Genomic DNA, 18,169 nt, shown 5'->3' on the forward strand with positions numbered 1-18,169 from the left:
AAATAAGAAATGAAAAATGGAAAAAATGAATGAATGTGGCTTGGCATTGTCTTGCTGAAATAAGCAGGGGCGTCCATGAAAAAGACGGCGCTTAGATGGCAGCATAAGTTGTTCCAAAACCTGTATGTACCTTTCAGAAATAATGGTGCCTTCACACATGAGTAAGTTACCCATGCCTTGGGCACTAATGCACCCCCATACCATCACAGATGCTGGCTTTTGAACTTTGCGTCGATAACAGACTGGATGGTTCGCTTCCCCTTTGTTCCGGATGACACGATGCCGAATATTTCCAAAAACAATTTGAAATGTGGACTCGTCAGACCACAGAACACTTTTCCACTTTGCATCTGCCCGTCTTAGATGGTCTAGGGCCCAGAGAAGCCGGCGGCGTTTCTGGATGTTGTTGATAAATGGCTTTCGCTTTGCATAGTAGAGCTTTAACTTGCACTTACAGATGTAGCGACAAACTGTATTTAGTGACAATGGTTTTCTGAAGTGTTCCTGAGCCCATGTGATAATATCCTTTAGAGATTGATGTCGGTTTTTGATACAGTGCCGTCTGAGGGATCGAAGGTCACGGTCATTCAATGTTGGTTTCCGGCCATGCCGCTTACGTGGAGTGATTTCTCCAGATTCTCTGAATCTTTTGATGATATTATGGACCAGAGATGTTTGAATCCCTACATTTCTAGCAATTGCACTTTGAGAAACGTTGTCCTTAAACTGTTTGACTATTTGCTCACGCAGTGGTGGACAAAGGGGTGTACCTCGCCCCATCCTTTCTTGTGAAAGACTGAGCATTTTTTGGGAAGCTATTTTTATACCCAATCATGGCACCTACCTGTTCCCAATTAGCCTGCACACCTGTGGGATGTTCCACATAAGTGTTTGATGAGCATTCCTCAACTTTATCAGCATTTATTGCCACCTTTCCCAAATTCTTTGTCATGTGTTGCTGGCATCAAATTCTAAAGTTAATGATTATTTGCAAAAAAAAAAAAAAAAATGTTTATCAGTTTGAACATCAAATATGTTGTCTTTGTAGCATATTCAACTGAATATGGGTTGAAAATGATTAGCAAATAATTATATTCCGTTTATATTTACATCTAACACAATTTCCCAACTCATATGGAAACGGGGTTTGTACTTGCCCAACGCTTTTCTACATTCAAGGTACTCAAAGCACTTTGACACTATTTCCACATTCACACACTGATGGAGGGAGCTGCCATGCAAGGCCCTAACCACGACCCATCAGGAGCAAGGGTGAAGTGTCTTGCTCGAGGACACACCGGATGTGACAAAGTTGGTAGTAGGTGGGGATTGAACCAGGAACCCTCAGGTTGCCACGCCGTCCCCATTTAAAACAACTGTTTTCTGAGAAGAAAATGTCTTACACAAATAAGTACTGTTTTATGTTGTTACCTGCTGGCCTTTGAGGGAGTGGAGGATGGTAAGGTTGCCGGGGCTTTTCAGCGTGAAAATGATGACTTTGCCGGTATGGTTAAAGCGCGGAGCTCCCGCCACAAGTAGACGACCATTTTTGGCCGACACCACTGATGTCACCGTGTAACCTGATCAAGAAAAAACAGAATCAGCTAAAAGATAACCCCTTCAATGATTAAAAAAGGTTTTTTCGGTGCATAGCATATTTTCCTACATCTGCAGAAATTATATAGATTGTCCCAACTAATGTGTGTTTATTAATATAAAACAGTGAAAATGAATTAAATAGTGTGTAGCAATGTCTGGTGAAGAATCTGACACCAGTTCAGCAACGGACAGAATACTCTTTAAAAAGGATTTTCTCTTGCATATTCCCACTGAAAATTCCACTTGATCAACATGTACTTTTCCACCTCCGTAATACCTCTTGTCTAGAATTTTGCTTCCACCTCATATTACAACTGAATCTTAAACTGCTTGAGCTGGCAGCCGGCTGGATAAGCTCAGTTTGACCACAGATGGTAAAAACAGAGGTTTGTGGTGGAGATGGTTCGAGATGTAATGGAAAAAGACTAAGTAGAGGGGCTCCAGAGTCCTCCACAAAGACGGACGTTCATTCATTTTCAACTGCTTATCCTGTTCCGGGTCATGGTTGAGCTAGAGCCTATCCCAGCCAACTTGGGATGAGTTCTGAGGAACACCCTGTCCTGGTCCCAGCCAACTACATGACACTTTAACAAACAACCTGTCACTCTCACATTTATGCCTACGGACGATTCAGAATCTTCACTTAATGTGTTTTTAAACTATTGGAGGAAACCACCCACGCATGCCCAGGAATAAAACCAAATCGACTTCTGCAAACCGTGAAAGTTTATGATGCACTGTCGGAAAAGACGATTTTATTTTGTATAGAATGGTTGAAGGAATAACCCTTAAGCTTCATTACGCTACTGCACAGTCACTGCTCCCGCTCTTTTGACGGCGTCTTGATCCTCTTACGGATCTTCGATGGGGGCTGAAAGCATGACTTGTAACTCTGTGCCAAAACACTAGGGGCAGTGTTTTTCTGAGATTGAGCAACCAGAACCCTTGTTGACTTGCTATTAACAGATACTACGTATGGTTGTGTTTTTCCCCTCATCCTTCGCTTTAAGTTTGAGTGACGAATGCATGAAGAATGCACGACCAACTTGATGAAACATGATAAGTCCATCCATCCAGCCATCCATCTTCTTCCGCTAATCCGAGGTCGGGTCGCGTGGGTAGCAGCCTAAGCAGGGAAGCCCAAACTTCCCTCTCCCCAGCCACTTCGTCTAGCTCTTCCCGGGGGATCCTGAGGTGTTCCCAGGCCAGCCGGGAGACATAGTCTTCCCAACGTTTCCTGGGTCTTCCCCGTGGCTTCCCACCGTTTGGACGTGCCCTAAACACCTCCCTCGGGAGGTGTTCGGGTGGCATCCTGATCAGATGCCCGAACCACCTCATCAGGCTCCTCTCGATGTTGAGGAGCAGTGGCTTTACTTTGAGTTCCTCCCGGATGACAGAGCTTCTCACCCTATCTCTAAGGGAGAGCCCCGCCACCCGGCGGAGGAAACTAATTTCGGCCGCTTGTACCCGTGATCTTATCCTTTCGGTCATGACCCAAAGCTCATGACTGTAGGTTAGGATGGGAACGTAGATCGACCGGTAAATTGAGAGCTTTGCCTTGCGGCTCAGCTCCTTCTTCACCACAACGGATCGGTACAACGTCCGCATTACTGAAGACGCCGCACCGATCCGCCTGTCGATCTCATGATCCACTCTTCCCCCGCTCGTGAACAAGACTCCTAGGTACTTGAACTCCTCCACTTGGGGCAGGGTCTCCTCCCGGGGGATCCCGAGGCGTTCCCAGGCCAGCCGGGAGACGTAGTCTTCCCAACGTTTCTTGGGTCTTCCCCGTGGCCTCCCACCGTTTGGACGTGCCCTAAACACCTCCCTCGGGAGGTGTTCAGGTGGCATCCTGACCAGATGCCCGAACCACCTCATCTGGCTCCTCTCGATGTGAAGGAGCAGCGGCTTTACTTTGAGCTCCTCCCGGATGGCAGAGCTTCTCACCCTATCTCTAAGGGAGAGCCCCGCCACATGGTGGAGGAAACTCATTTTGGCCGCTTGTACCCGTGATCTTATCCTTTCGGTCATGACCCGAGGCTCATGACCATAGGTGAGGATGGGAACGTAGATCGACCGGTAAATTGAGAACTTTGCCTTCCGGCTCAGCTCCTTCTTCACCACAACGGATTGGTACAACGTCCACATTACTGAAGACACCGCACCGATCCGCCTGTCGATCTCACGATCCACTCTTCTCCCACTCGTGAACAAGACTCCTAGGTACTTGAACTCCTCTACTTGGGGCAGGGTCTCCTCCCCAACCCGGAGATGGCACTCCACCCTTTTCCGGGAGAGAACCATGGACTCGGATTTGGAGGTCGATCTACGTTCCCATCCTCACCTATGATAAGTCCGAAAGAGAAATAAATGATACAGCATTATCTGCTCACAGATGGTACCTGGTGCTTGTTTGATCAAACTGAAGCTGGTCCAAGATAGTCTTGCTACTAAATGCTTCAGCTACACGTGTACAACCTTACTCTTGTTCCCTAGATGGGGGGTTTCCCACATATGTGGTCCTCTCCAAGGTTCTCATAGTCCTCATTGTCACCGACGTCCCACTGGGTATGAGTTTTCCTTGCCCTTATGTGGGCCTACCGAGGATATCGTAGTGGTTTGCGTTGTGGTTTGTGCAGCCCTTTGAGACACTAGTGATTTAGGGCTATATAAATGAACATTGATTGATACTCTACTTACTCCAGCGTCCTGTGAAGTAAAGAAGACTGGCGACCGAAGTGACATCCACATCAGTGGCCTAGTGGTTAGAGTGTCCGCCCTGAGATCGGTAGGTCGGGAGTTCAAACCCCGGCCGAGTCATACCAAAGACTATAAAAATGGGACCCATTACCTCCCTGCTTGGCACTCAGCAGGTTGGAATTGGGGGTTAAATCACCATAAATGATTCTCGGGCGCGGCACCGCTGCTGCCCACTGCTCCCCTCACCTCCCAGGGGGTGATCAAGGGTGACGGGTCAAATGCAGAGAATAATTTCGCCACATCTAGTATGTGTGTGACAATCATTGGTACTTTAACTTTAATTTGTATGCTCCTCCAACACTTTAAAACCTTTAGCATATTCGTATGAGGAATTAAATTATGGAATAGATTAACCAAATAAATCAAACAAAGCACCATTAACTATTCAGTTTAAGAGACTGTTCAAACTACTAAGTTCGCAAAGGACACAGAAGAAGAATTATGATGAACATCTTGAACCCTTTTCTTTATTGAGACAAATATTATTTATGTTTTTAAAATGGTATTTTATTTATTTATTTGTTCACTGTCCTGTTACAGAGAACAAGGAAATGGGATACAATTGCTATGGTATGAAAAGGTGTAGGATTAAATAAACTCAGCTTCTTCCCACTCCTTTTCGGACATGCTGTAATGAAACAACTGGAAATATGTGATGAGTTACATTGTATCTGTCACGCCCATGGGGTTCATGTTTTGTTTTGGTCATGTTCGGTTTGTTTTTTTGGACATTCTGTTCTTGTTCCTGCACTTCCTTGTTTTTCTTATTTCCATAGCAACTCAGTTTCCACCTTGTCTTCATGTCTCACACCTGTTTGTAATCATGATAGGTATTATTTAAACCGAAAGTTGCCAGGAAGTCATCCTGGTGACTTTATCTTTCAACTCCTTTCATGCCATGCCATGCCTACTTTCCCTCCTGCTCATGCCACGTAAGTTTTTGATTTTTGTTGAGTCACAGTTGTTGAGTTTTGTTTGTTTTGTCTATAGTCATGCCACAGTGCTAGTTTTTGTTCTCTAGTCAAGTTTGTTCTCCGCCCTCGTGCGCGCCTTTTGTTTTGCTTCCTTTGTTTGCCTTTTTGTTAGTATATAAATAAACATGTACTCACATTCACGCCTGGCTCGTGCCAATTTTCCTTTGCGTTGGAAAAACAAACTATCCCTTAATCCAAGTCCTGACAGTATCGTATGCATGTTCAAAATAAACTGAATACGTGATGAATTACATTGTTATCGTATGTATGTTTGAAAAAAACTGAAATGAACAACATTTTTGGAGCAAACTTATTAGGTGCTGAATGCAAAAATAGAATTCGACTTTTCTAGCTGACGAAATATTCAGCTCACTTTTCTCACATTTAGCTCATTGTCTTTACATTTGACATACACATTACATTTTTTAATCTAAATGTTAAATATAAATATATGTATATATATTAGATTAACATTTATATTTGTATTTAAAATTCAGATTCAAAATTTGGATTGAACATTTAGATTTAATATTTGGATTAAACATTTGGATTGAAAATTTGGATTTAGCATTTATATTCACAATTTAAGTTCTACTTTAAAAATAATTAGATTGAGCTAAATGTGAGAAAAGGAATATATGTGTGAGAAAAGATGGATAAATATTTAAATTCAATCAAATGTGATTGATTTTTTTACATTGGGCAACCCACACCAGTGTGTCCTGTGCAAAATTCCAAATTTGGAATTTCATTACAATTGTAATAAAATTGTATTGTCGATAAAATACATTTGTTGCAATTAAAACATAATGTGTACACAAACTAATTAATTAAACTAGGTTTTATGAAATATCGAATCATGTTTGGAATATACAGTAAAGCATGATTTCGAATACACCAAAATTATCAATGGAAATTTAATCGAAATTAAATTCTACTCTACTTCCTCCAATCTAAATTTGAATTGGAATTGCTTTTCCTGTTTGCAACCTCAATTCAAATTTTATTCGAATTCATGGAGTTCATCTTAAATTTGGGACACGTTCCTACTTAATTTTGGAATTTTGCAAACTTTGTGGAACATCCGTCTTTTGTTGTGGATGTTGCTCTGAAGCAGCTAATATTTATAGCATATTAAAATAGCTGCTCATATTAATGATTTTTTTTCGCTGAAACACTCAATTGTTTCTTTTGTTTTGGCAGAATTACAGATGGCACTTTTGCAGGAAAACAAATACAGAAATGCCATCCATCCATCCATTGTCTACCGCTTATTCCCTTTCGGGGTCACGGGGGGCGCTGGCGCCTATCTTAGCTACAATCGGGCGGAAGGTGGGGTACACCCTGGACAAGTCGCCACTTCATCGCAGGGCCAACACGGATAGACAGACAACATTCACACTCACATTCACACACTAGGGCCAATTTAGTGTTGCCAATCAACCTATCCCCAGGTGCACCTCCTGGTACCCCAGCACCTCCAAAACCCTCAAATCTAGACTCCAAACATCCCAGAATAAGCTAATCCGGTTACTTTTAGACCTCCACCCCAGATCACACCTCAATCCAACCCACTTCTCCAAAGTGGGCTGGCTCAGGGTGGAGGACAGAGTAAAACAACTTGCACTGAGCCTAGTCTATAAAATCCGCTACACCGCCTTGATACCGAAGTACATGTCAAACTACTTCCTTAACGTAAATGACCGCCATAACCACAACACCAGGAGGAGCTCCACAAACCACGTTAAACCCAGATTCCGATCCGACAAAGGTCTTAACTCATTCTCTTTCTATGCCACATCAATGTGGAATGCACTCCCAACAGGTATAAAAGTAAGTGCATCTCTATATTCCTTCAAAACCGCTCTAAAACAACACCTCCAGGCAACTTCAACTCTTTACTAATACCCTCCTCCATTCACATCCCATCTCCCCGGATTATAAACAACTCAAATGTACTTCTAATGTATATACTTGTTCTTATGCTATCTGAACTCTCTATGTTCTCTGCTGGCTGTACATATCCTACTAAGTAAGACCTACACTGTTACAATGTCCACATTTCTCTGTTGATGCAATTGTTGATGACTGAAGTTCTGATATCAACCAAAGCTCCTCATCCCACCCCCCGGATTGTAAATAATGTAAATAATTCAATGTACATACTATGATGATTAACTTGTGTGATGACTGTATTATGTTGATAGTATATATTTGTACCATGAATTGATTAACGTGGACCCCGACTTAAACAAGTTGAAAAACTTATTCGGGTGTTACCATTTAGTGGTCAATTGTACGGAATATGTACTGTACTGTGCAATCTACTAATAAAAGTATCAATCAATCAATCAATCAAAAACATGTCTTTGGAAGTGGGAGGAAGCCGGAGTACCCGGAGGGAACCCACGCATTCACGGGGAGAACATGCAAACTCCACACAGAAAGATCCCGAGCCTGGATTTGAACCCAGGACTGCAGGACCTTCGTATTGTGAGGCAGACGCACTAACCCCTCTTCCACCGTGAAGCCCAATACAGAAATGATGTCCCAAACAATGTGTCAACACTGATGAACACACACTTCTAATCAAAACCCAAACACTGCATTCCAGCTGCACAATTAAAAAAAACTACAATGTCAATTACTCATTTATTATATCATTACTGGTAGAAATTGGCCCTAAGATGAGGTGTCGACTTGTCCAGTGTGAACCCTGCCTACTGCCCGATTGTAGCTGAGATAGGCTCCAGCGCCCCCCGCAACCCCAAAGGAAATAAGCGGTAGAAAATGGATGGATGGATGGATGGTAGAAATCCAAAACTTTAAAATACACATTTTCAAAATTTTACAAGATGTCCTTGGTTATGATAAACTTCATTCATCATAACCGAGTTCTAAAAAATTTCTTTTGGCACAATGCTTGTGAAAGATACTCACCCAAGTAGGCACCGTGGTTTTTGAGCTCCTCTGGAAACTCCTGTGTGTAAGCAGCTTTAGGAGGTACCACCTTCCCTTGCTTTGTTTCTTTCAGCACTGCCCCATTCCAGTCGTAAGCCCCAACCGCTCCCACCAGAGTTCCATCCTAAAGGTAAAACATATTTCACTTGCTTGTTATATTTTCGCAAAAGCTTGACAGAGTTTTGGCGTAGATATTCAGTCTATGTGTAACATACTTGGACTCATTCAAGTTCAGTCTGGAGAGAAACAACTTTGCAATAGAGTCTCACCGATTTATTCCTATAACGCTTGTGCTACAGTAGATGGATGATTAATAGTTAAAATAATTAAAGGCCTACTGAAACCCACTACTACCGACCACGCAGTCTGATAGTTTATATATCAATGATGAAATATTAACATTGCAACACATGCCAATACGGCCTTTTTAGTTTACTAAATTGCAATTTTAAATTTCCCGCAAAGTGTCGTGTTGAAAACGTCGCGTATGATGACGCGTGCGCTTGACGTCTCGGGTTGTAGCGGACATTATTTTCCAGCCCGATCCAAGCTATAAGTAGTCTGCTTTAATCACATAATCAAACAGTATTCTGGACATCTGTGTTGCTGAATCTTTTACAATTTGTTCAATTAATAATGGAAAAGTCAAAGTAGAAAGATGGAGGTGGGAAGCGTTTAGCCTTCAGCCGCACAAACACAGCCGGTGTTTCCTTTGTCTAAAATTCTCGAAGGTGAAGCTTTACTATGGAACAGAGCGGTCAAGCAAACATGGATCCCGACCACATGTCAACCGGCTGGTTTCGGTGAGAAAATTGTGGTAATAAGTTGGCTCTTACCGTAGTTATGAGCAGAGCCTGCGTCCTCCTGCAGCTGCCTCGGACTATTACCTCCTTCCACGGAGACACATGCCGTCACCAAACCTGTGGCCACACCCCTCCGACTTTAAGGTACTATATAATGTCACTAAAACACTAGTAATAACACAATAAGCAGATAAGGGATTTTCCAAAATTATCCTAGTAAATGTGTCTAATAGAGATGCGCGGTTTGCGGTCTCATCTGCGGAGTCTGCGGGTTGACATGACGATTAAATAGATTTTAATTAAATTCGGGCGGGTGGCGGTTGAACCATCCAAAATATTTTATATACATGGTTCTGGGATCGGTATCCTTTGTCATTCAAAGAGCCATTTAAGACCCGTGTCATAAAGCGAAGAGGTCAACAGGAAACGCTATTATTCTCTTGATTGACTGTCAACAGTCACCCAGATAATAAGTATTTGTGCATGCTATGAAGTCATTGGCTTTGTCGCCTTCTACATCATGCTTATCAATCCAGCATCTTGTTGTGTGTGGCTTTGGCGGTAACACGCACACGACTGCAAGGCATACTGGGTGACACAGAGTACACTAATGGTTGTGATATAAAGTTTAACACTCTTAGTAATATGCGCCACACTTTGAAGCCACACCAATTAAAAACGACAAACAGATTTCGGGAGAACATCCTCACAGTAACACAACATAAACGCAAACACAACAAATACCCATAATCCTTTGTATTCATGACACATCCTGACTATTTTATAGTCAGGAAGTGTGATATAAAATAATCTAAATATGTTATTGAATTTTACAATATTTTGGACAAACATGGTGTTTTTGGAAGACGGGCCTGATTAAAGTGCCGAGTTGGAGATTTTCTGTTTGGATTCTCTCAGTGAAGTACAAAACCCAAAAACCAGTAAATATAGCATGTTGTGTAATTTGTAAATAAAAAACAGAATACAATGATTTGCGAACCCTTTTCAACTTATATTCAATTGAATAGACTGCAAAGACAAGATATTTATTTAATGTTCGAACTGAGAAACTAATTTTTTTTTTTGGACATAAATCATTAACTTAGAATTTAATGGCAGCAATGCATTGCAAAAAAGTTGGCAGAGGGACATTTTTACCACTGTGCTTCATGGCCTTTCCTTTTAACAACACTCAGTAAACGTTTGGGAACTGAGAAGACCAATTTTTGAGACCATTTAGCCTGTTCACCTGTGGGATGTTTCAGATAAGTGTTTGATGAGCATACCTCAACTTTCTCAGTCTTATTTGACACCCGTGCCAGCTTTTTTGAAGCTTTTCAGATGGATATCTTTCCCATTCTTGCTTGATGTACAGTTTAAGTTGTTCAACAGTCCGGGGTCTCTGTTGGAGTATTTTAGGCTTCATATTGTGCCACACATTTTCAATGGGAGTCAGGTCTGGACTACAGGCAGGCCAGTCTAGTACCCGCACTCTTTTACTATGAAGCCACACTGTTGTAACACATAGCTTGGCATTGTCTTGCTGAAATAAGCAGGGGCGTCCATGATAACGTTGCTTGGATGGCAACATTTGCTGCTCCAAAACCTGTATGTACCTTTCAGCATTAATGGAGCCTTCACAGATGTGTAACTTACCCATGCCTTTGGCACTAATACACCCCCATACCATCACAGATGCTGGCTTTTCAACTTTGCGCCTATAACAACGAGGATGGTTCTTTTCCTCTTTGTTCCGGAGGACACGACGTCCACAGTTTCCAAAAACTATTTGAAATGTGGACTCCTCAGACCACAGAACACTTTTCCACTTTGCATCAGTCCATCTTAGATGAGCTCGGGCCCAGGTAAGCCGGCAGCGTTTCTGGGTGTTGTTGACAAATTTGCTTTCGCTTTCCATACTAGAGTTTTAACTTGCACTTACAAATGTCGTGATAAACTTTAGTTACTGACAGTGGTTTTCTGAAGTGTTCCTGAACCGATGCGGTGATATCCTTTACACACTAATGTTGCTTTTTTGATGCAGTACTGCCTGAGGGATCGAAAGTCACAGGCATGGTGGTGGTTTTCAGCTTTGCTGCTTATGTGTAGTGATTTCTCCAGATTCTCTGAACCATTTGATGATATTACGGACCGTAGATGATGAAATTAGCCTAAAATCCCTACTGTTTATATTTTGGGGTGAATTTTACCTGTTGATATCATTTAATGGTCCAAAACTATGAAATAAGTCCCAGCGTTGTCGGCATTAGAGGGGACCCAAAGGAGTGGAAGAGTTGTCTAATCGTGGTCCCCTTGTTCGAGATTTGTGTGACATTTAAAGACGACTTGTGCTGAATGTGTGGATTCTGCTGGGTTTGTCCATCAAGGCATGCATTAAGTGTTACCATCTGAAGGTGAACCATGCAAAGAGATTTCCCACATGTGCTCCTGTGCGTTTCTGCTTGGTAAAGATGACATTAATGCTGGATGTCAGGGGCCTATTCTCAGTTGACGTATCGCGGATACAGTATTGTTTGCATCTAAGCAATTAACTCCAACTACAAAGACCGGGGTTATGCATGCTAAACAAACAACATCTGGATAAACCATAAAAGCTGATGTATAAAATGTCTGGGAAGTATATGGCCCAAAAATCACCCAAAAAAACATCTGTGCCTTCAGGACATTTTTTTCCTCTTTTAAAGCCCCAACATTCTTTCCAATAAGTTATCCTTCTCTCAACTCTCAGGTTGACTGTTGAGGACCATCTAAGGAATCTGGCCTAGTGGACAGAATTTCCGAACTTTTCAGTCATCCATCTGCAAATAATCTTCTTTTTATATATTTTAAGAAGGATAAATGTCTCGACAAATCCCACTGTGAAGGGATATTTGAAAGCTAACACATTTTTATTGGCACATTTCAAGTAAAACATTCATATAGTTTAATAAACAGTAGCTATGGTTGTTGCATAAGAGACATGCCTTCCATCCCCCCCCCCGCCCCCCCCCCCCGCCTGCTGTGTCCCCCAGATGGCTGTCCCGAAGCAAAAAAAAGGAAAATAGCAACCCATGATGCAGCTAAAGTGGCCAAATGTATCCCAGCTATTAACTAATATGTCTCCCTGAAGACCGAGCCGCCTTTTATTTCCCATTGCCGCTTGACTTAAGTGGAAAATCGGGATCACCTAGCCCTTTGGGCACCTCTGGAAGGGAGTGAAAAGGGATAAATGGGGGGCTTATGAGGCAAAGTTATGACAGGATTGAGACATTATGTGTTGCTCCATATGATGACAGATTTGGTAGCATAAATACGACTGACCTCCACATTGTGAGCGGAGAATCCAGCTTGAGACATCTGGAGACCAAACGCTGTCCCATTTTTACTCGTTCCTGTGTCGACAAAGAAATATCCACTGTAAGCAAGTTGATTGCACGTTCCATACTTATATAGTGAGTGATCACTTTGATCATATTTTTTAATATCAGTGGGGCAAAAAAGTATTTAGTCAGATTGTGCAAGTTATCCCACTTAAAATGATGACAGAGGTCTGTAATTTTCATCATAGGTACACTTCAACTGTGAGAGACAGAATGTGGAAAAAAAATTAAGGAATTCACATTGTAGGAATTCTAAATAATTTATTTGTAAATTATGGTGGAAAATAAGTATTTGGTCAACCATTCAAAGCTCCCACTGATGGAAGGAGGTTTTGGCTCAAAATCTCACGATACATGACCCCATTCATTCTTTCTTTAACACGGATCAATCGTCCTGTCCCCTTAGCAGAAAAACAGCCCCAAAGCATGATGTTTCCACCCCCATGCTTCACAGTAGGTGTGGTGTTCTTGGGGCGCAACTCAGTATTTTTCTTGCTCCAAACACGACGAGTTGAGTTTATACCAAAATGGATACAGAAATGATATAGCTGAGGATTGGGGGAATGTCATGTGGTCAGATGAAACCAAAATAGAACTTTTTGGTATAAACTCAACTCGTCGTGTTTGGAGGAAGAAGAATACTGAGTTGCATCCCAAGAACAACACACCTACTGTGAAGCATGGGGGTGGAAACATCATGCTTTGGGGCTGTTTTTCTGCTAAGGGGACAGGACGATTGATCCGTGTTAAGGAAAGAATGAATGGGCCATGTATCGTAAGATTTTGAGTCAAAACCTCCTTCCATCAGTGATTAGCTTTAAATGGTTGACCAAATAATTATTTTCCACCATAATTTACAAATAAATTCTTAAAAACTCCTACGATATGAATTCTTGGATTTTTTTTTTCACATTCTGTCTCTCACAGTTGAAGTGTACCAATGACGAAAATTACAGACCTCTGTCATCATTTTAAGTGGGAGAACTTGCACAATCGGCGGCTGACTAAATAAATTTTTTCCCCACTGTAGCAGAATACATACTTTTGGGAAAAAAAATGCAATTTGACGACCCACTATCAGACCATAAATCAATCAACATATATATATATATATATATATATATATATATATATATATATAGTACAGGCCAAAAGTTTGGACACACCTTCTCATTCAATGCGTTTTCTTTTTTTTTCATGACTATTTACAATGTAGATTGTCACTGAAGGCATCAAAACTATGAATGAAAACATGTGGAGTTATGTACTTCACTAAAAAAGGTGAAATAATTGAAGACATGTTCTATATTCTAGTTCCTTCAAAATAGCCACCCTTTGCTCTGATTACTGCTTCGCGCACTTTTGGCATTCTTTCGATGAACTTCAAAAGGTAGTCACCTGAAATGCTTTTCACTTCACAGGTGTGCTTGAAGCTCATTGAGAGAATGCCAAGAGTGTGCAAAACAGTAATCGGAGCAAAGGGTGGCTTTTTTGAAGAAACTATAATACATAACATGTTTTCAGTTATATCACCTTTTTTTGTGAAGTACATAACTCCGTTTGTGTTCATTCATAGTTTTGATGCCTTCAGTGACAATCTACAATGTAAATAGTCATGAAAATAAAGAAAACACATTGATTGAGAAGGTGTGTCCAAACCTTTGGCCTGTACTGTATAAATCCATCCATCCATCCATCCATTTATTACCGCTTGTCCCTTTTGGGGTCGCTGGGGGTGCTGAAGCCTATCTCAGCTGCATTCGGCCGGAAGGCGGCGTACACCCTGGACAAGTCGCCACCTCATAACAGGGCCAACACAGATAGACAACATTCACACTCACATGCACACACTAGGGCCAATTTAGTGTTGCCAATCAACCTATCCCCAGGTGCATGTCTTTGGAGGTGGGAGGAAGCCGGAGTACCCGGAGGGAACCCACGCATTCTCGGGGAGAACATGCAAACTCCACACAGAAAGATCCCGAGCCCGGGATTGAACTCAGGACTACTCAGGACCTTCGTATTGTGAGTCACATGCACTAACCCCTGTGTCACCGTGCTGCCCTACTGTATATATTTATATATATATATATATATATATATATATATAGGCTGTATTTCGTCCTGAGAACCTGCGTCCTCTGCAGTGGACATTTGAGTTTTGCATAACACGACTATTTCTACCCCAAATTGTTAAACTCTGACAAAATAAATAAACAAAAGTTAGTCGGTTCTCAAGACGATATGTAGCAACGTTATGACCACTCTGCAATCTAATGAGAGCAAATTTGAGAAGTGTTTTACCAATGCTACCAATTTAATTGTGCTTTTTAGGTAATAAGTTTGTTAGTTAACAGCATAACTCAGAAAGTTTATAGGCGCTTTGTGATGAAACTTTCAAGGAACCTCAGGAATGGGATAATAAACAAGTCACTAAACTTTGGTGGTGATCCGGATTATTTCTATGACTATATTATACTACATTTAAGTTACAATGCTCAACTTCTGTGTTGGGAACCAATAAAGTCTACGACTGATAAGAGTGTTCACTACATTTATTTTATTCCAAACTCTCCTGCAACCTGTTTGGAAGCGACAGAAGAACAGAAAAATAAAAAAATAAATAAAACATGCGCAGACATGTACATTTTATCATTAATCAATTTCATTTGATCAATTACCTCTGCCAGGAGGTTACGTATTTGTTGTGGTTTGTCTGTCTGTTTGTCAGTTTTCAACACAGCTCAAAAAGTTATGGTCCAATTTTGATGTAACTTTCAGAAAATGTCAATAATGGTATAAGGTTGTAAGGGTAATCCAGATCACCGTCTAGATTCAGGATTTGTTTTAGGGGGGATTCTTTATTATTATGAGATACTGTATGACTGAGGAGAAGTCTGCACTAATCTTGCACTATATTATTCTGGTAAGAGTGGTTCAGAACTGCATCAAATCATACTATTAGTGCTGTCTAATAATTTGATTTAAAATAGCTAATTTTCATTAGTGACAGAGAGTAGCAGCATATGGCCTGTCAGCACTGGCCTGACTATTAGAGCTTAAAAAGTAGTACAATGACAAACAGAACAATCGACAAATCATCTGCAGATTTTTCGGTGAGATTATTCTCGATTTTCTGAAAGAAAAAGCTCACCAGGACCAGGCAGGCAAACAGAGACTCAACTTGCGAAGCAAAAGGATTATCAAGCAAACCTTCCAAACTGAAGATTCGTTCGCCAAGCGCATCCACGATGTCCTTTAGTGCCGACTCATCCGTAACGTTAAAGAAGTGTTTGTCATCTGGATCGCTGGCAATGTATTTGATCTCATTGAGGAAAGCCTCAGGGTTGATTCCTCTTCGGTTGTAGTAGCCAAGAACCTGTGGAACACACAATTCCGGATGGGCTTAAAGGAAAATATTTCTTAGTCATGGGCCATTCTCTCGAATAAGTGCCATTCACTTCCCTGGGAAAAAACAAACATGTTTTAATCAGGCAGTGTCTTGCACATTTCTACCTAAAATATGAATTACCTTGAAATACATTTTTTTAAAATAATTTGTTGTCTGTCACCACTTCGCTAAAATCAGATTTGACCATCATTTAAATCAGTGGTTCTCAACCTTTTTTCAGCGATGTACCCCCTGTGAACATTTTTTTTAGGTCCAAGTACCCCCTAGCCAGAACAAAGCATTTTCGGTTGAAAAAAACAGAAAAAGAAGTAAAATACAGCACTATGTCATCAGTTTTGGATTTATTAAATTGTATAACAGTGCAAAATATTGCTCATTTGTAGAGGTCTTTCTTGAACTATTTGGAAAAAAAGATATAAAAAGTTACTGAAAACAAACATAAACAAGTGATTCAATTCTAAATAAAGATGTCTACACATGAGTAATCATCAACTTAAAGTGCCCTCTTTGGGGATTGTAATAGAGATCCATCTGGATTTATCAACTTAATTCTTAACATTTCTTCACAAAAAAATAAATATTTAACATCAATATTTACGGAAGATGCCCACAAAAAAATTTAGCCGTCAACACTGAGTATTGCATTGTAGCATTTCTTTTCACAGTTTATGAACTTACATTCATATTTTGTTGAAGTATTATTCAATAAATATATTTCTAAAGGATTTTTGAATTGTTGCTATTTTTAGAATATTTAAAAATAAATCTCGAGTACCCCTTGGCAAAATTCAAGTACCCCCAGGGGTACGCGTACCCCCATTTGAGAACCACTGATTTAAATAATTAAGATATCTTATCTTTTTTCAATGTTCCTGGTTCTCATTATTCCAACATTATCCCACGTGATCCGTGATGTAGCATTAGAAACCACAGATCCGTTTCCCATCAACAACAATGCCAATCAAGCAGACTTTGTGAGAGCCAACAATAATTACTTTGGGAAAAATTATGATTCTGAACCTTATATTTTTGAGCCCGAACACAAAGAAGATGAGCAAAAAGTTTTAGAAGCCGAGTGCTAAAAAGATGCAGCTTTATCGCAACACTATATAGCATCTGCAACATTGTTAGATGCTAAACATACAAACTAAGCATAAAAAAACAAATACTTACTGAACAATTTCCACTCATGCTGGAATGCGACCGACGGGACTCCCACATAATTCCGTCTAGATTAAATTCCAATCGCAATCCTCACAAAGAGAGTTTTAAAAACTTGCCGCAACTACGTTGTTTTTGCCATCGCGGTGGATGTGAAAGTCAACCAGCCTCTCGGTTCAGGCCAGATTTGTCTACTACCAGGTGAGAGATGCATGAATTAGAATAAACCTTTAGAAAGTTTGATACGAAACAGAAGCACTGTGTCAACAATTCCAGCGTAAATAGACCGTCTGCGTTGGCGCTCATAATAACAATATCGCTCATCCATCCATCCATTTTCTACCGCTTACATGCAGAAACCGCAAACAATTATTTATTTCCATGTTGGGACCTGATAATTAAAGAATATCGCTCATATTTCTTTAATTTTCAGGTCACGACATGTAAATAAATAATTGTTGGCGGTTTCTGCACGTTTTCTAGCGGGTATACTGGGAGCAATAGAAGACCCTCTCTCAATTGTGTTAGCTATTTACTAAAATTATGATTTTGAATGCATAAAAACAGCAAAGTTTGTGTTCTTGTCTTACATAGGGATTGTGAATGATGAACAGAACATCTATTTCCATTTTTGCCTGATCTGATTATATGGGCAGAGTGCAAAAGTGTTTCTAAAGCGATGTAGGTTTTTCGGAAATTGCTGAAGATATTTAAAACAGAATATTCAGCTGAGATAGGCTCCAGCACCCCCCGCCACCCCAAAAAGGGACAAGCGGTAGGAAATGGATGGATGGATATTCAAAATAGTCGACTGAATTTGTGGCATTTCGTTTAGACGGTATTTTCACATACTTTGCGGATTGTAAATACAATTGGATACAGTTTAATGGATACAATGAAACAAAATTGAACATAATGTCAACTGTTTTTTCCACAAAAACACAATTCACACTTTAGTCATGTTTCTGAGTTTTTACTTAATCCTGTTACTCTAAGACGGTTGACAGTCATTTATTGAACGACCTGTGGCTCATTCTAAAACTAGCATTACTGAAAAAGATCTATTTATGAAAAATGGAACGCACATTTTGTAACGGGAAATGTTGACGCTAATAACAA

General features: G+C 40.6%; 1 protein-coding gene across 3 annotated transcripts in view; it reads right to left on the reverse strand.

The window, feature by feature from the left end:
* The window catches only part of itga11a (integrin, alpha 11a), a 310,434-nt gene that overhangs the window by 111,020 nt on the left and 181,245 nt on the right, over positions 1 to 18,169 (reverse strand). For all 3 annotated transcript variants that reach the window (XM_061887056.1, XM_061887057.1, XM_061887055.1), the window contains 4 exons: positions 15,691 to 15,856; positions 12,419 to 12,489; positions 8,274 to 8,418; positions 1,432 to 1,580 (listed from right to left, as the gene is read on the reverse strand). In XM_061887056.1, coding sequence (XP_061743040.1) covers positions 1,432 to 1,580; positions 8,274 to 8,418; positions 12,419 to 12,489; positions 15,691 to 15,856 — 531 coding nt within the window. The remainder of the gene's footprint in view (positions 1 to 1,431; positions 1,581 to 8,273; positions 8,419 to 12,418; positions 12,490 to 15,690; positions 15,857 to 18,169) is intronic.

The sequence above is a fragment of the Nerophis ophidion genome, linkage group LG25 (genome assembly GCF_033978795.1).
Source record: "Nerophis ophidion isolate RoL-2023_Sa linkage group LG25, RoL_Noph_v1.0, whole genome shotgun sequence".
Lineage (NCBI taxonomy): Eukaryota > Metazoa > Chordata > Actinopteri > Syngnathiformes > Syngnathidae > Nerophis > Nerophis ophidion.